The sequence below is a fragment of the Rattus norvegicus genome, chromosome 17 (assembly GCF_036323735.1).
Source record: "Rattus norvegicus strain BN/NHsdMcwi chromosome 17, GRCr8, whole genome shotgun sequence".
NCBI classification, from domain to species: domain Eukaryota; kingdom Metazoa; phylum Chordata; class Mammalia; order Rodentia; family Muridae; genus Rattus; species Rattus norvegicus.
In genome coordinates, this window is record NC_086035.1 from 31,666,050 (window position 1) to 31,684,869 (window position 18,820).

Consider the following 18,820-nt stretch of genomic DNA (forward strand, 5'->3'; position numbering starts at 1 on the left):
GTTCAAGGCCAGGCTGGGCAACTCAATGAGACCCTCTCTCAAAGGAAGAAAACTTTTTTTAAAAGGAAATTGTAGATATAATTTAGTGTATAGTGTTTGCCTAGCATATGTAGGCCCATAGTAAATCTCCAGTACTGTAAAAAAAAATTACTAAATAATCAAAAACTTGAGATCCTAGGATTGCTGCAGAGAGGGTGAAAGGTGCTCACTTAGATGAAGTTTATCTCGTGATGGTTCACAGTGTGACAGTGCACTCTTCCATGGGGCCATAAAGTTACTTCAGTCTTGAAGGTTACAGTCTAGGAAAATGTTAATGTAGGAATCAAGGGACTAGATTAAGCCCTGTAAGAATGCCTTATTCATAAGTAATCTAAACCTCACATACTGCTCAACACTCTTGCATGACCCTGTTGTAAAGCCATTTTCCCTAGAGCTGTACAGAAGCCCCAACTATGTTCTGCAGCTTCAGGAATTGTAAACTCAATACTTCTTTTTTTTTTTTTTTGTAAAGCATCTAGATGTGGGTACACTCTTTTCTTTTTGTATTGTTTTGATTTTATTTGGTTTTGTGTTTAACGGTCTAGTGTAACCCAGGCTTGTTTTGAACTTACTATGTAGTTGAGGCTAGCCCTGCTTGATGTCTGATTCTTTCACCTTTGTCTGCTATGGGTTGCATTTACACATGTATGCCACCAAGCACAGAATTGTCACAACATTTACTGATCCACAGACAAATCATGAGAAAGAAAGTAGGCAAAGGCAGTGGGCTGACACCACAGCACCCTTTCTCATGGGGAGGAGAACCGGCCACAGAATACAATCCCATTGGTCCTGCTGTGCTGGATGAAGAAAAGAAAAGGGTGGTTGGCACAAAAGTAAGGGACCATACACCTAAAAGTTACATTGGCTGCAGTGGCAGCTGCAGCCTCTGTGCCCTCTTCATTGACCTCCACAAAGGACTTGTGAATGACCTTGGACAGAAACAAGCCTTCTTTAGATGCTATTCCTGAAAAGTCTGCCATGCCCTGCTCAAAGGCATCAGTCATGCCCAGCCTGTGGAGGACATCCTTCATGTCATGGTTCTCCTCCAGTTTAAACTTTGGGAGGAAAACCTCCACCTCTCTTTCTTCCATCTTGTCCAGGCTCGTCCACTCTATGAATTTCTTGTAAGTTATTTCCTTTTCCACCTAGAAAAGAATTCAAGACCTTAGGATTATGCTCCTGAGCTGTTGGGGAGGCTCTATATGCCTAGGGAAGCATGGCTATAACTTAATGCGGTAGCTGAGAGGGGATAAGGAGTAGCTCTGTTCTGTTTGCTAAGCATACTTCAGGCCCTGGGTTCCACCTCAGCCCCACAAATGAGTAGAAGACACAAGCATGATCATGGGATCCTAGGAGAGCTACCGCAGCAGAAACCAAATGTTACTTTTTCTCCATTACAGAACCATCAAGGCCCCTTGATCCTTACCATTCTCAGTTCAATGTGTTCATCTGGAAGCATGATGATCATGTTCAGTTCATTGCCAACATAGGGAAGCAACAGAATAGTAGTGGATATCTCTTCCACATAGGTCATCTTAAAGGTAGATTTCTTAAACATCATTTTCACAGGTTTCTCCTCATTCTGTAAATAATGGATAAATATTAAGTAGAAAGAGACACAATACTTTGAGCAACTGAGATAGTCACTCTGCCTATAGAAACACTTTTGATTAAACTTCCAGAACATTCTCTCAGTCCCTCCAACTCTTGAGTAATTTAGATCTTACATGTACCTCACAGGCTCAGAGTAGAGTTTTAGAAGGAGGTGGAATCTTTAAAAGGTGGAGCCTAGTGGGTGGGGGCAGTATTTAGGTCTTTGGGATGTTCCCTTGAAAGGGGTAGTGGGACCCTGGCCTCTTTTTTTCTTTCTTTCACTTTCAGATAGGGGCCCATTTTGTTCCCTATCTGATCCCACCATCACCTGTCAGCACCCTTATAACAGGCCTATTTATGGACTCATCTCATTGGGAATTGAAACCCCTAAATAAATAAATAAACAATATAAAAGAATTGTTGGTTCAGGACATGTAACGTGTTTATTTATTCTCATGACTTTTAACCGGATTCCCAGTTTCACTGTTTTAGCCTGAACTTCTCTCTTAGGACTCGAAACATACATTTTACTTCCCATTTTAGGCCTTCATTTCAAAAGAGAGAAAGCCCCAGCTGAAGAATAAGCAAGAACTCCATACTTTCTTTTTCAAATTTGATCCTCCTATAATTATTGTCTGTCTTAATCAGTATTCTATTGCTGTAAAGAGATACCATGACCACAGCAACTCTTATAACGGAATCGATTGGATTGTATTATAGATACAGAGGTTTATTTCACTTTCATCATGGTGGGAACCATGGCAGCACACAGGCAGACATGGTACTGAAGAAACAGCCAAGAGTAAAGTTCTACATCTGGATCGGTAGGCAGCTGGAAGAAAGAGGACCACTGGGCCTGGTTTGAACATCAGAAATCCCAAAGCCCACCCCCATGACACACTGCCATCAACAATGCCACAACTCATAATGCCATTCCCTAAGCATATGAGACTATGGGAGTCATCCTTATTTAAAACACCACATTGTTCCTCATACTCTCTTTCACTCTCTCCTTCACTCATTCCTTTCTCACACCCTGCATTTGTCCTATTTCCAAATTGTATTGTCTGTCCCTTTGAAATATAACCAAAACCTGACCTTATTTGTAAACCTCTACTATCATCAGCACAGCCCTGGAGTACTCTGATGACCACCTTGTCACTGATTCCAGCACAGCAGACATACATTCTAGTACAACGCAAGTCAGACCATATCATTCTGGTTCAACACCACAGTATAGTGATGCTCTATGGTTGTGACCCCCACAGAGATTGCATATCAGTCATCGAGCATATCAGATATTTACTCTATGATTCACAACAGTAGAAAGATTAGAGTCATAAAACAGCAACAAAAATAGGTCTATATCTGAGGGTCATTGCCACACAAGGAATTATACTAAGGTGCCACAGCATTAGGAAGGTTGAGAACCACTGTTCTATCGAGAGCAAAAGTTGATGACTTTAGAACAACCCAGAATCAAAGCAGGAACTTTCCCTGCTTCCACTCCCCGTTACCTGTACCGTTCCTCGCCCTTCACTTCTCCACCATAATCATGCAGCGGTTTGTGGTTTAATGGCAAATTCGCTTCACCCCCTTTCTTCTAAACAAACTGGTCCTCAGAACATAGAACCTCAGATCTTTATGTTCTGGTGTCTGCCCACATACCATCTTCCCAGTAAAGGCTTTCTCAGTATCTTTTGTCAACAACCACACCCTATCCTGGCTAGTGTGATGTCAACACAAGCTAGAGTCATCAGAGAGGAGGAAACCTCAATTAAGAACCTCTGTAAGATCCAGCTGTAGGGCATTTTTTTTAATTGGTGATTGATGGCGGAAGGCCCAGCTGATTATGAGTGATGCCATCCCTAGGCTTGCGGTCCTGGGTTTTGTAAGAAAGAAGGCTGAGCAAGACATAGGGAGCAAGCCAGTAAGCAGCCTAAGCACAGCATGCAACTAGCTCTTTTGTGTGTCTCTGGAGTCCTTCCACCAACCAGTGTTCTTATCTATGTTTGTTGCTTATTGCCTCAGGAGAAAAGAACATCAAGTGTCTGGGCACACTCAGCAAGTAAATGCCAGGGACTCCCAAACCATGCCTGCTGACTATGTTAGTAACAAGCTAATGAGCAGCAGTAGTGAGGGCCAGGCAAAATGGCACCTTACTAGGAAAAAACTGTAGTTGTTGCCGGTTCAGTCTTAGCCAGAAAGTGTCTTGTTCTCTCTCACCATCCTTCTCGGTTCCTGACCACGCTTGTGGTTTAATTCTAAAAATGACTATGCTTTCGTTTGACTGCCTTGTGAAAAAACACAGTCAACAGCTCTTTGCGCCTAGTTCTCTGAGACAGCACGCCATTCTGAATCAAGTGAGGCAAACGAAGGCCATTTCTGTTGTTGTGTTCTGACTTTATCATGTCTGCCTGAACTAGCCTTGAGAACAGCAGCCACCTGTCCTTGTCTCCTCAGCCATGTACTTGGCCGGCAACTAGCACACTGTAGCCATAACAGACCAGAAATTCTTGATCCTGTGACCCATATACTTTCTGTCACGAGTACTCTCATCTGCTGTTGGAGCATCTGTCAATGGTAAGTAGGAGTGTGTCCCAATGAAACACTGTCTAGGAGAATGTGCCTGGGCTGGCATTGTCCGTAACCCACAAGGTGTTGATCTCTGCCTTCAGCAGTTTCTCCCGATACAACTCCAGTTCCTAAAGCCTCCAATCATGTAATATAAAGAGAGCCAATCTTAGAAATTTAATGATTCCCTAATTTGTGTCTATAATTCCTATCTATTTAGTAATATGGAATTTAAATAAAAGTCCTTATCAACACAAAATCTTGTAGTTTTAGATCCCTAAACTACTGTAAGTACATCACACTGGTTATTGTCACGTGCTGTTTGAGCTCTCTGAGATATCTGTAAGAGAGGGGCCTCTCCCCTCCATGTGTTTACAAACCAAACATGCTTATGTCAAGTGTTCTCTTAGATGCCTTGCCTAGGGATCAGCTGTCCCCTTCCCCCCAGCTCTGTGACAAGAAAGGCAGGAGAGTCCAAGAGGATAAACACTGCGTCCTTGAGAACAGTTAGAAGTTTTTAGTGTTTATTCCACAATATAAAAGTACCTGCTGGGGAGCAAGTAGATATCCACGGTCCCATACAAGGTGAAAAGGATGAGAGAAAAGACCCATGGGTTACTGGGGAGTCCTTGCCTAGTTCCCCAAAGCCATATGAAGCACAGGACACGTAAGACAGCCTTCTAGTATGTTTTAGAGGCTGATGTAAACAAGGGACCACTCACCTTGGTGACTTTGAAAGGCATTTCTTGAGTGTCCTCTTTGTTAAACTGCTTCTTCCAGTTCCCTTTGAAGTAGATGGCATTCACAAGGACCAGTGGAGTGTTTGCATTCACTGAACCTGAAGATAGCAACTCGGTAATTTTTTCTGAAAGGAAGAATTAAAAAGCCAGTTAGCTAAAATTTGGCTGGTGCACGCACAAGGCTGCTACACAGAGGGGCCACCTCCTTGAATGGCCAAGTACACATTTAAGAGATTTCACTGCCTCTCAAGTGTTAGTCAGGCATTTGTCCTTAAAGCAATACAACCATCACTGAAAAAGAAGGGGGGCACATTTTTTTTCAGAAATTCTGAGAAGAAAAAACATTGAACAAAAGAAAATGTTTTAGAAATAAAAACATCATTGTTCCAACTAATACCTAAATGTGTGAGTGTTAGACATACATCCTTAAAATGTGAGCTTAAAAAAAATAGAAATTTTAAGTATTTTTTAAAATGGAGTGTTTGCTGGAGAGACCTAGCAAATAACCCTACTTCTAGATCAAGTGACTCTCAAATATCTGTGATTGCAATGCCAGGGGACCTGATGCCCTCCTCTGGCTCCCACAGGTGAGCAGACAGACTCACAACACCTACTTACTCATCCTTTGGAAATAATTTTTTTAAAAATGTTTTAGATAAACTCAAAATTTAAAAATAAGGTCAAGGAGATTGCTCAGTCATGAAAGTGTGTGTTTTGCCAGCACAAAGTCCTGAGTTCAATTCCCAGAACCCACGTAAACAAACAACTAAATCAAAACCAAGCATATTTGTAACCTCAACACTTTGAAGGCAGACTCAGCTGGATCTGAGAAATTTATTGAACATCTAGCATGGCTTACTTTGTGAGTTCCAGTTCAGTGAGATGCTTTGACCTTTAAAAAAGACAAAGAGATGGACAGTACTTGAGAAAAGACAGCCAATGTTCTCTGGCCTCCACAAATGCAGAAACATGTGCACACACACACACACACACACACACACACACACACACGAACACATAGGGGAGCCTGCACATGCACACATATACATCCAACAATATCTGGATCAATAAATACATTAGCCCCTCTCTGAGAAAGATTAAATGTGTTGAAAATAACATGGAGCCCCATACATAGGTATAATTTCCTGTTTCAGGTTTTAAAAACTCAATTTAAAATTAGATGAGCAGATACACAGTGTTCCTAACAATATACAGTGAAGCTTAAAACCACAGAAGAAAGAGGGCAAGTCCAATCCACGTGTAGTAATGCACTAGAACTTAGAATATGAGCCACACCAGTGCAGGGAGCTCTGCACTCAGAGTGTAACTGTTCTTCACACTATTCATGAAAAGACTAAAAGAAAGGAAGGAAGTAAAAGAGAAAGCAATGGGTAAATAGGAGGGGAGGAGGGAAACAGGCTCTGGAGAAGCTATCTAAGATTTTGGAAGACATCACTGATACACTGTTTAGAGCAGAACAAAGATAGACACAATGTCAGAAACTGTTAATTTATTAAAATCAGAATGGTAAAGGTTACATTAATTTAGAGAAAAGCTTTTAATTTCAAGACAGGATAACAGTTTGTTGCCCTGATTAGCCTAGAACTCACTATACATAGACCAAATCTATAGAGCAAGTTGATGTCTAACTCACAAAGATTCTTCTGTCTCTGTCTCCCAACTACAAGAGTAAAAGCCTGCATCACTACATCTGGTCATACATCAGAGTTTCTTAAGAGGTGGGTCCTTCCCGTTGAAGGAATCAGAGAAAGAACTGGAAGAGCTTGTAGGGGCTCGAGATCCCATATGTACAACAATGCCAAGCAACCAGAGCTTCCAGGGATTAAGCCACTACCTAAAGACTATACATGGACTGACCCTGGACTCTGACCTCATAGGTAGCAATGAATATCCTAGTAAGAGCACCAGTGGAAGGGAAAGCCCTGGATCCTGCTAAGACTGAACCCCCAGTGAACTAGATTGTTGGGGGGAGGGCAGCAAGGGGGGGAGGGTGGGGAGGGGAACACCCATAAAGAAGGGGAGGAGGGAGGGGGATGTTTGCCTGGAAACCGGGAAAGGGAATAACACTCGAAATATATATAAGAAATACTCAAGTTAATAAAAAAAAAAAAAAGAGGTGAGTCCTTATCCCATAATGTATCTGAGTGAGGTAGGAAGGAAAAATTTTGCAAAAGTGAAAGAAATTTGAATGGACAAGAATCAAAAACCTACTTTGAAACCAAACATGTAAGGACCCTGGGATGATTCTGGCATTGATGGCCTGGATTTCATCATATGAATTCTCTGCAGCCATGATTTTGAACACACATACGAATTTCCACTGTGCATCCTATCATTTCTGTAATGTTACGTAACACTGTCTGGAACACTGTGGCTCAGATTCAAGATTCTCATAAGCTGGGAACTGCAATGTTTTCCTGCACACAGTTTCTGCTGTTTTCGAAACAGAATGGTTTAATGATAAAAGACAAAAACCATTAAAATATATATTATATATATATATACACACACACATATATATATTATATGCATCATGCTGGGTTGGACAAGCACTACAATCTCATTACTATGAAAATTGCAATAAATGAGAACATATGCATACCAAATCATTGTTCTGAGATCTAAGTTTTTATTCATTTTGGTACATGCTGCCTAATCACATGAAAATATATTAAGTGTAAAGGAGTCACAGATGGGAAAAGTTCAAGAGGCTCTGATTTAAGGCAGTGCTATAGCTCAGTGGTATGGTACTTACCTAGCATGCACGAAGCCCTAGAACTGCTTCCTAGCATGGAAAAACCATAAAATAAAAAGGAAGCATCACCTTAAGAAGCAAAGAAATATTCCCCTTTACACTTGATGTCCTTCTGAAGGAGAAGACAATGAGACTACTAAAGTAGGCTAACCGGCTGACCGTGACTAGGAGGTAACTCAGGAATTGAGAATCTCTGAGCATGTTCAAGGTACTGGGTCCCAGTGCCAAAACCATCCAACCAACCCAACAGAACAGAACGACGCTGTGTTTACCTTCTGTCTTTTTGGCTACCCAGGTGTTGATGTGCTGTCGCGACTGCTCTGGAGCACCCTTGAAGTCCAGCTCTTCCATTTCTGCTTCGTAGAACTTGCGGCAGGCATCTTTAAAAGACTGAGACAGAGCAACATAACTACACAGCTATGAATGTGATTAGCACCAAGAGCCTCCTTCCTAATGTGAAAAGCAAGAGTTCAATTATGTGCAAATGTACCTCCTGTTAAAAAGGGGGAGGTGGGAAATCTATTAAAAAAAAAACACCTCTATATACTCAACTCTTTTGAATTTTATTTATTGAGTGAGGTAAGAGAACCGTCTAAAAATGCCACAAACAGCAGATTCTTCAGGGACTAGCAGTGGCTGACTGAGGTCACTGGGAAGACCCCTGGGTACAGTTACTGTAGTGTGTGCAGAGTGAGGGTTGACCCCAAGGAACTATGTTGCACATGTTGCACAGTGCCACAGGGAACACAGGATGTGGGATGTCACTCTGTACCATCCACCCCCACAGCTTCCTTGAGACAGAAGCTGCATAAATAGAAAGCATTCGAGCACAGTGTCACTTATGGCCATAGAGTACCCAAGTATGACACATGAACTATTTTATTTATTTTATTTTATTTTATTAACTATTGGTTTGGAGCTTGAACTGCTACATGTGCCTAGTGATTACCACACTGGGTTGCTCATCTTCAGAAGAGAGCAACTCACAGAAAAGTCATCAGGGCTGGGGACACAATCTAGTGAATGATTTTAATAGGGATGATTAGCCTAGAAAGCACAAGGTCCTGGCTTGATCTCCAGCTGCACAAACAGATGTTCAAACTATGTGGTTGACACATGCTATGAAATGGCAGTGACGTAATGACTGCCTACAAACCAGCACATTAGAACAGAAGATGATACAGCACAGATGGGCTGAAACAGGCATTATGCTGAGAGCATATAGGGAATGAGTCCCAGGTCTTCCTTTCAAACAGCTTGGGGCTACATATTTCATTTGCTTTCAAGGTACTAGTTTTATAATATAACTTCATAGTCCCCCTTGGTGTAAGATAGAGTCAGCCATAGCTGACCCCTCAGAGGGGTCCTTATAGGTCCAATTGGGAGAGCAATTAGCAATACATATTACAATCTCAATGCTTCACATTCTTCATTTTACAAATACATCTAGGAGCCAAAAAAACATGTGCAAAATCACACTCAAAAATATTAGATCGGTAATGGTCCAGACAGCTTGCAAGTTAAAATCCAGCCATGGGCAAATGTCTTTCCATGCCATGAATCAAGTATACTCAGGACTATCAAATGATAGCAAATCATGGTGAATGGACCTGGGACTGTGGTTCAGTGGTTGAGTGTGTGCTTAGCATGTGTGAGATCATGGTTTCAACCCCAACATCAATTAATAACAACAAAGTAATAGTAGGTTAATAATAAATGATGACAAAATAAACTACAATGCACTATAAGTACAAAAAAATTATGGAATGATATGTGTGTTCTGATGACCATATGCAGGGAAAATATTCACAAATAAATTTTTCTATCTGCAAGCAGACAAACATCAGTTCTATAAACCCTCTTATCCTGGGTGAGATGAAAACTGAAAAACAGATTGAGGAGACTCACACTTTGCTGACTTAATTTGTATTCTGTACACTTCTGTACAGCACAAATGCACATGAACATATACAAGAATTGTGCTGGTGCCCAAGTAGCTGGGGGAACTCCCAGCACATACACTTTCTGGTGTGTCACATAATTCCTCTCTCATTTTGCTTCATGAAAACTGGGAAGACTTACGGCTAAGATATCAAAAGTCTTTTCCCCGAAGAGCCTGTTGGCTGTTTTGAGCAAGTACTGTGTGCCAGTCTTGTTCACTTTGGCGAGAAGGGACTGGAAGCCCTGGTGAACATCTCTACTTCCTCTGCCGCTGCATTTATCCAAAGAAAGTGCCTGAAATAAAAACAGATTAAAAACACAACTTCATCAGGCCCAGCTGAGGAAGGAAAAGAGTCAACACTCAACTCATCCTCAGAATTTCACAGATCCTTGCGGCCTCTCAAAGACCCACCTAGTTACAAGTGCAAACGCCTTGAATGTTACTTCCTACGGTCCTCCCTGTGCCCTGTCAGCCATGAAATGAGCAGAAATGGACCTCTAAAAACCCTCAATTCTTCCTGGTCACTACCTATTCTCTGGCTAAAACCAGGGAGTCAATCAATCTCCACTGGCTCAAAGCAGGAAGCCCCTGACCTTCAACTTCAGCAGTCTTTCCTCTGCCCTTTGGGATAGGCTGGCTCTCCCACTGTCTGACTGTGCTAGACAGTTTTATATCAACTTGATACAAGGTAAAGACCTCTGAAAAGAGGGTGATTTAAATATGCTTGGCTCATGGGATGTGGCACTATTCAGAGGTGTGGTCTTGTTAGAGGAAATGTGTCATTGTAGAGATGGAGCTTTGAGGTCTCACATAAATACTCAAGTCTAATGACAAATCCCCCCCCCCTAGCTGCCTGCAGAAGACAGCACCCTTCTGTTGTCTGTTGGTCAAGATGTAAAACCTTCAGCTTCTCCAGCACCATGTCTGCCTGCACACTGCCATGCATGGACTGACCCTCTGAAATTTTAAGCCAGTCCCAATTAAATGATGTTCTTTATAAGTGTTGCCTTGGTCACAGTGTCTACTCACAGCAATGAAACTCTAAGACAGCCTCCATAAGATTAAACAGGTCTATATAGGACATTTTCTTAGTGACTTGTGTGAGAGGGTCCAGCCAATTGTGAGTACTACTATCCCTGAGCAAGTGATCCTGGGTTCTATTAGAAAGCAGGCTGAACAGAACACATGAAACTCAAGAAGGATAACCAAAATGCGAATGCTTCACTCCTTCTTTAAAATGAGAACAAGAGTACCCTTGGGAGGGAATAGGGAGGCAAAGTTTAGAACAGAGGCAGAAGGAAAACCCATTCAGAGTCTGCCCCACATGTGGCCCATACATATACAGCCACCAAACTAGATAAGATGGATGAAGCAAAGAAGTGCAGGTCAACAGGAACCGGATGTAGATCTCTCTTGAGAGACACAGCCAGAATACAGCAAATACATAGGCTAATGCCAGCAGCAAACCACTGAACTGAGAATGGGACCCCCGTTGAAGGAATCAGAGAAAGAACTGGAAGAGCTTGAAGGGGCTCGAGACCCCAAAAGTACAACAATGTCAAGCAACCAGAGCTTCCAGGGACTAAGCCACTACCTAAAGACTATACATGGACTGACCCTGGACTCTGACCTCATAGGTAGCAATGAATATCCTAGTAAGAGCACCAGTGGAAGGGGAAGCCCTTGGTCCTGCCAAGACTGAACCCCCAGTGAATGTGATTGTTGGGGGGAGGGTGGTAATGGGGGGAGGATAGGGAGGGGAAGCCCATATAGAAAGGGAGGGGGAAGGATTAGGGGGACATTGGCCGGGAAACCAGGAAGGGGAATAACAATCGAAATGTAAAATAAACACTTTCCTCTCCAAGTTTCTTTGGTCATGGTGTTTGATCACAGCAATAGTAGCCCTAAGTAGGGCACTGACCAAAAGTATTCAGGGTTAACAGTGTTCCAGGTCTGGGCCTTCAAATACCCTGTGCCATTTTTGTGTCCAGACAACCTCATGGAAGCAAATCCAAACTATCCTTTGCAGGACAGATGGAAACTCCTGGAGTCAGCACCATCACACAACATGGCTTAGAAGAGAACCACAGCCCTAGCCAGTAGCTGGTACCTCAGACATGAGATCAGCCTCACTGAACCTTCTGATGCTGCTAAAAGAGCCCACTAACTGACTGAAGGCAGCTGATCTGGTTTTCCAGTGAGCAGAGGAACTTTTCATGGACCCCAGATTCTGAGAAAAAAAATGCCAGTAAGGCTTCTGCTCATTGTATATTAGGATGGCTCGTTTTAAAGAAATGGATTAGACACATAGTAACTCAGAAACTGAACTCATGGTATAAGCTTTGGAATCAATAGCTGTAAAGGACAGGGAAAAAATGAAGTAATAACAACTGGGACCTGGAGAACAGGATTTGTGGTATGGTAAATATTGGCAGAGATAGTTGTTTGTGGTGAAAAGAAATATGAGACATTGCCCCTGTGACCTTTGGTTTCTGTTTAAATAATTGTGACCATATTTGAAAATCTGCCTAAAAGGAAAGAGTAAAGTTAAAAGGAGGTCATGAGGATGAACTCTAATCCAATCTGACAAGTGTCTTTATCAGAAAGGACATTCGGTCACAGCAAACAAGAAACACACTGTGGGAAAACAGGGAGTAGGCAATCTATGGGCCAACAAAAACCATATATGTCAAATATACCTGAACCACTGCTCCCATGAAGAGCCTCAGTTGGTTCTGTCTCAGGTCTCCCAGCCAAACCTGACACAATGTAATTTTAAAAAATTAAAAAAAAAAAACAAAAACTTGAAGCAGTTCATTAATACTTCGCTTGTTAGAAGACTGAGTTCCACGAGGAACCAGAGAACAGATGGTGAGGTCATGGGTCGACTTAGTGCAAAATTTTAGTGTTCCTACCCACAAGTGATTTGCAGCCTTCCAATCAACACCCCCAACCTCTGTGGGGCTGGGAAGTCCTGGAACCAGGCAGAGCTGGTCCAGAGTAAAAGTGAGGTCAAGGTGTTTCCAAACCCCAGGAATCTCATCCTGAGATTGCAGAAGGATCACTCCCCCTGCCCTGCCCTCGGCCTAAAGGTCCTAGCACACATACTCTATGCCACACCAACCTTGCCCCCACCCCAGGAGGTTAGGTAGCCAGTAGCCAGGTTAAACTTTCTCTTCCCTATCCTTATGCAAATGAAGCATCCCTAACACCCTGGTCCCAGGCAATGGTGTAAACTCACCCAAAAAGCCCCTTTCCACCCCGTAAAGATTTAAGTACCTTCGTTACTCTCATTAAAGAAGTTGTCCCTGGCTGAAGTCTCTCTGGTGACTCTTTCTTATCACATTCATCCCTGGTGTTCCCTCCACCATTCTCAGGACTCAGGATCTCCCTGTCATGGACAAGGATGATTGGGCCATAATTTGTGGTGAAATGGAGCCTGAATAGAAAACCTCCACCCCACCAGCACTAACTGGCCAACGTACTCATGCCAGGATCCCAGCAGGGATAGCACATCGTTCCCTACATATACAGCCATAACCCTATGTCATCACCAGCTACTTATCAAGAACAGTCACTTTGAGATTTGAACTAGCTCAACTGGCCATCGATGATACTTAGTGGCCACGAAGTGGAGCTGATTACCTGAATCATCTGATGTGCAGTTGTTCCTTTTGCCCCCATGAAGACCATGGCCAGGCCTGAGGAGATGCTCAGTGGTGAGAAAAGTACATTTTTTGAGCTGTCTTCACCCAGTGTTTTCAAAAGGTTGAAGGCAAATGTGCCATTTGCTTCCAGCAGAGGATCCATGATGGTGAACCTGGAATGAGGGATTAAAATCAACCTCACATTAATACAGGCTGACAAGTAACCTGCATCCTCACTGTCATTCAGGCGTGGTGCTGTGGCTCAGTGCACACAGGGACACACACTGCATGGGAGGTAAAGGTCACACTCATTAAATGATAAGCTCTGTTGGAAGTGGACAGGCTAAGTCAGGGCCAGGGCCATGTGTTTTTACTGTGCAAGGAATCTTTTATTACATGAAGAGTCACAAGGAGTCAGGACAAAGGACACAAGGCAGGAATGGGCTCACCAGAGATCAGAAATCAGGACCTGCATCATCAGAGGCTGGAAGTATGAGACTGTAAAAGCAGCGTCTGCTCTGACATCACTCATAAATGCTAACCAAAATCCTGTCTCCCCAGCCAAACAGCGCTCCATTCTAAAATGCTTCAATGATTCCCCTGAGCAGTAAACAGGTAGAACAAGAAATGAGGAAAGAACGTACCTACCAGCAAGGGGAGGGAACCCAAATCTAGGGCATGCAAAGAGCTAGAGTACATCCTGGCTGTTAGCTGTGGTCAGACTGACGAGGACATTGAAGATATAGATCCAGACCCCAAACCCTTGAGCATATGTACACTCACGGCCTTGTTCAGAGTATTTCAATTAACTGGTATTTTTATTCTTTATGCTCAGAACTGTTCTTATTGGCTAGTAAGAATCTGCTTAAACTTTATACTTTGCTCTGAGCTACTACTAGTCTCAATAAAAGCACCTTACATCCTCTGTTCAACTTATCTAGTCCAAGGACATGCTATTGTTCTTCTCCTGCTTTCTGATAATAGAACCATTGTGAATACAGCTGAGTCTAGGAACTGAAAACCCAGTTGCTGCTATCGGGCACACCAACAAGCTGAAGGTCACACTTCCCGTCATGGCCCAAGTGGACCGTACAGTCAGGGCCTCCTTGGAAGTTCCGGTGCTCTTGACTCTTCTGAGCCACACTTGCACTTGCAGTCATTCACCTGGGCTCAGTTCATTCCCCTTAGGCCTCCTTATGCAAGTGTGTTCATGGACCACATTGTCCATAGGACTCCATTTTGGATGCTTGCTCCGTAAGTACTGCACAGCTCTGTCTCTTTGCCAGTGTTATCTGTTCTGGAACAAGGAGCTTCCTGCTTCCTGCTTCCTGCTTCCTGCTTCCTGCTTCCTGCTTCCTGCTTCCTGCTTCCTGCCCTCATTTTGATGGCTCATGCAGTCCAATCAGTTATTTTGATTTATTGTTTTTCTGATATGATCATTATCCTTCCATTCCACTGAGAGATTACCAGGGTCTATAATAATCTGGGTGTGATTTTTACATCTGAATCTTTGAGCCATTTCTTAATTGTTTCCAGCCATCGGCTTCACCATTGAGAAGTCTGATTGACATCTGACTCCAGATCTACTCTCCTTCCCTTGTCCTGAACTCACCCCTGACTCTGGGGGAACTTGTTACCCCAAGACAAGGAGCCCTTCTGAGCTCCTCTTCCCACTCTGACACAGAAACTTCCTCCAGCAACTTTCTCACTCCAAATGACTGCAGGCTTACCCTGTCCATGTCCTGTTCATCCCTCTCTTGACCTGACCTGGCTTTGATGACCTAAAAGCCCCCTTGACTGTCAGTTTAGCATGACTCTAGGAGAACAGAGTGATAAAATATGGAAGACAAACTATTTCAGTGATCATAATACCTAAATCTGAAATCCTTGGATGTCTAAAATCCATATATTTTTATTTCACTACCTCCTCCCATTTTGGTGGACTAGGTCGAAATCCTTGATTGTCCAGAGACATGAAGTTTAAAATAACCTATTACACAGCAATAAAAGAATTTCACTTTCAGTTTGTGATATAAAAATTTTTAATAATCAGTCAAAGGCTTAAAAAATCCCATGCTTACCCCCAATGCACATAACTCATTATATAATTTGAAAATGTTTACTGCTGGACAATTACCATTACAGGAGCTGTCAATGCAGGTCAGCGATAGAACACTTGCCTGCATGCCTCAGGCTTTTGGGATTCCTAACACTGCACAGTAAAAACCACATCACTATTAAAACTGAAAACAATTTTTAATTAACAACATAGGACACGTTATTAATGTGTTAGTATTGCACACGTTTTTTTGGCTTTTAAAATCAGCCTCATGACTCATTTTGGGATCACTTTCCCTTGCAGCATCATTACCATATTTGGGCACTAGCCGCATCAGTGGATAAGGCTTAGTAAGCCAGTAAGTCAGGAGTCACCACTGAATTGTGAATTCTTGATCTCTTTAAGGATGCCTTCCGTTCCCCACATAGTGTGACCGTTTAAATGCTGGTTTAATGAACATTTGGGCCCTTACTTGGTTCACATTTATTTTCCTATGCAAGGGGAGAAAGGTGGGTGAAAAATCATGAGTTAGACACACTATTGTCTTGTTCTGATGTCTTTTTGGCCCAGGTCTAGCAAGCTTGGAAATAGGTGCTTATGGTCTTTAATGAGATTATACAACACCCACTTGCATGCGTACCCTAGTTTCAGATATGGGGAAAGCTGTTGACTCTGCTCAGAATCCCTCTACTCTTTCTGTATTGAGCAAGCTGTGATTCACTGAGCTATAATAAGATGATTTGGATTGAAATTGTTCTGGTATAAATTTAAATATTCACTCCCATGTATCTGAAGACTGTTAGTTGGAATCTGAAGATACCAAAATCCTCAGGTGCTCAACTCCTTTATATCAATAAAATAGCCTGGGCATGTGGCTAAGAAGGTAAATATCTTGCCTCACAAGCAGGATCAAGAACTGACATAAAAGACAGGAGGTTACAGCATCCATCTGTAATTCCATCCACTGGAGGAGGAGACTGAATTCCCTGAGCAAGTTAGCTACCAAGAGTGGCCAAAATGACTAGCTCCAGGTTCACTAAGAGACCATGGCTGAAACTATAAGGTGGAGAAAGCATAATAAAAAGGATGCCAGGCATCACACACGTGTACACACATATGAACATACATGTACCCACTCAAGGAAATACACAGGATATGCAAAAGAGTTAGATTAAAAAATAAATTGGTATAGTATTTGATAGAACATTGGTTATATCCTGTATCCTGTAATTCATCTATAAATAACCTAAATTATCCAATAAAATATAAATGCCAAATAAACCAGCCTTTATACCATACTGATTAGAGAAGAAGAGGAAAAACAGTCTACCCATGTTTGAATTGGAGTCTCATTTTGTTATCCAGGTTGAACTCCAACTCTTAACTTCCTGCCTCAGTCTCTTGAACGCTGGGGTTACCTACAAAACACCTAGCTTCTCCCAAAATAGTTTCTATCTGCTGAGTCTGGTTGACTAAGTATGAAATCCCTGGAAGAAGGCACGGAGTTCCAAGCAAACTTACTTTAAGGAGACAAGAGTGAACCAAACAGCCTTTCTGCATGATAGCAGATGTCATAGTGGGTACAGATACTCAGGGTAGTTCTCAAACATGAACAGCAACCATTCCTGTAACCAAGTTCTTATTACTGGGCCCCAGCATGGCTCACAGGGCCTTAACTCAAATGTTATTTGACAGTCAGACCACACACACACACACACACACACACACACACACACACACACACACACACACACACAGACACCCACAAACCACAGGCGCAAGGAAGTGGGCAGCCTTAGATACAATGTTATCACAAGCAGCTGTTTCCCATGCACTCTAAAAACAGTGTAGAAGAACCAAACCCCACGTGGCTTCCTGACAACACATGAATGCTAGATTTCCATTCTTCTGATTCTCAAAACAGATTCAAGGCAAGAAAAACAGCAAGCCGGGGGCTCTGGGGCTGACCAAGGGTTCAGCAGAATAGGCTCAGGGTCCATCAACAAAACAGAGGAAGGGAGGAAAACCTAAGCACTCATTCCAATTTCATCTGGCACACAAATCTTATCAAAATTTTGCCTATGTCCTACCAGTCCCACAGACAACATCAAATCGTGCAACATCCCACAACCGCCACCGCTATGAGTGTAATAAAACAACGATACAAAGAACAATGTTATTCTTGCAAACATCTGGAATTGTCCTAAGGTATCAATCCGAGCTTAAAAGTACTGATGGTATGGGCAACCCCCTGAGAACAGCCCAACCCGGTCTCTAAGACCCAGCCACAGCCAGTTAATAAGAGGCCACAAGGGGGGCAAAGACTGCTGCCCTGGACAGACCACTAGGTCCCTCTTGGTTCTGATACCTTTGGTAACAATCCCTCAGGATTCTTGTGGTTCATTCCACGAACCAAGCTAGCTCCTCCCATCCAGGTCCTGAGACCTTAGCGCCCTACCCTACCCCCTTCAGCCACTTCGCAGCAGAGCTTACCTGGGACCCCAGATTCAAGCTGGCAGCAAGCAGAACCTAGAGGAGGAAGGACCTGTGTTCCGGCCTCAAATACCTGCAGGGCGCAGGGCGGGGGGAGGTCTCAGAGTCAGGAAGTCCTGGAAGTCAGCAGAGGGGCAGTGGGCTGGCTATCCCGGTGAAAAGGGCAGCAGGGCAGAGGTTTTCTGTGCTTTGACCACTGTCTGTAGTACGGTTCAGCAGCAAGCTGCAGATCAGGGGTCCTCCTCACTGGTACTGTTTGCTCTGACTGCAGAAAACCAAGGAATTTAACCAAACTTCCTGAATGAAGCAATTAGGATCGTGTCCACTAGGGGCACATTCTCATTCTCTCTCTCTCTCTCTCTCTCTCTCTCTCTCTCTCTCTCTCTCTCTCTCTCTCTCTCTCTCTCTCTCTCTCCCCCTTTCTACCCCCCTTTCTCCCTCCCTCTATTCCTCCCTCAGTGTGTGTGTGTGTGTGTGTGTGTGTGTGTGTGTGTGTCCACACTTGTATGAGGATTATGGCCTCGGTGACCAAAATGTGCCAGCATGAATAAAAATAAATGATATGGCATTAAACAGGAATTTTGGAAGTTCCTTTTAGGGTTATAGCCAGGGGCCAAGTGCCTTCCTAGCATGTACAGAAAACTATGGAAGCCTCCCTTGTCATTACTGTATCCCAGACTCCACTACTCTTCAAACCTTCAGATACTGATATTTTATAGAGATGGCCGGGCAAACTCTGACATCTCACATCGCTCCCATCTATCAAGAAGATCTGTTGGGGAGAAAGCCGGACAGGTTTTAAAGACTGGTCGATTCTGGAAACCTCAGATTCTTTTCTGCCTCCTTCATTCTCACACTAGGATGAGGATTCCCAGCCCTGACCTTACTGACATTGGAGTTAGATGTGTCTTAGCTGTGGAGGCTATAGCTGGCAACCTTATAGAATGTTTAACA

The 18,820-nt window shown here is 43.0% G+C and overlaps 1 protein-coding gene across 5 annotated transcripts; it reads right to left on the reverse strand.

The window, feature by feature from the left end:
- Positions 1-537: 537 nt before the first annotated feature.
- On the reverse strand, positions 538-18,173 carry Serpinb6b (serine (or cysteine) peptidase inhibitor, clade B, member 6b). 5 transcript variants are annotated; one of them, XM_039095971.2, is made up of 8 exons: positions 17,867-18,173; positions 13,313-13,487; positions 9,808-9,960; positions 7,998-8,115; positions 5,809-5,841; positions 4,932-5,074; positions 1,469-1,624; positions 702-1,187 (listed from the first exon to the last, which is right to left on the reverse strand). In XM_039095971.2, exons 2-8 carry the CDS (start codon positions 13,475-13,477, stop codon positions 789-791), a joined length of 1,167 nt encoding a protein of 388 aa, XP_038951899.1. In that variant the 5' UTR covers positions 13,478-13,487; positions 17,867-18,173; the 3' UTR covers positions 702-788.
- Positions 18,174-18,820: the final 647 nt, after the last annotated feature.

Coding starts and splice junctions, on each gene's coding strand:
- Serpinb6b (XM_039095971.2), bottom strand. CDS start 13,477: ATGGATCCTCTGCTGGAAGCAAATGGCACATTTGCCTTCAACCTTTTG. Junction 5,075..5,808: donor ACTGAACTGGAACTCACAAA/GTAAGCCATGCT, acceptor TCTTCCTTTCAG/AAAAAATTACCGAGTTGCTA. Junction 1,188..1,468: donor AACACATTGAACTGAGAATG/GTAAGGATCAAG, acceptor ATTCTTTTCTAG/GTGGAAAAGGAAATAACTTA.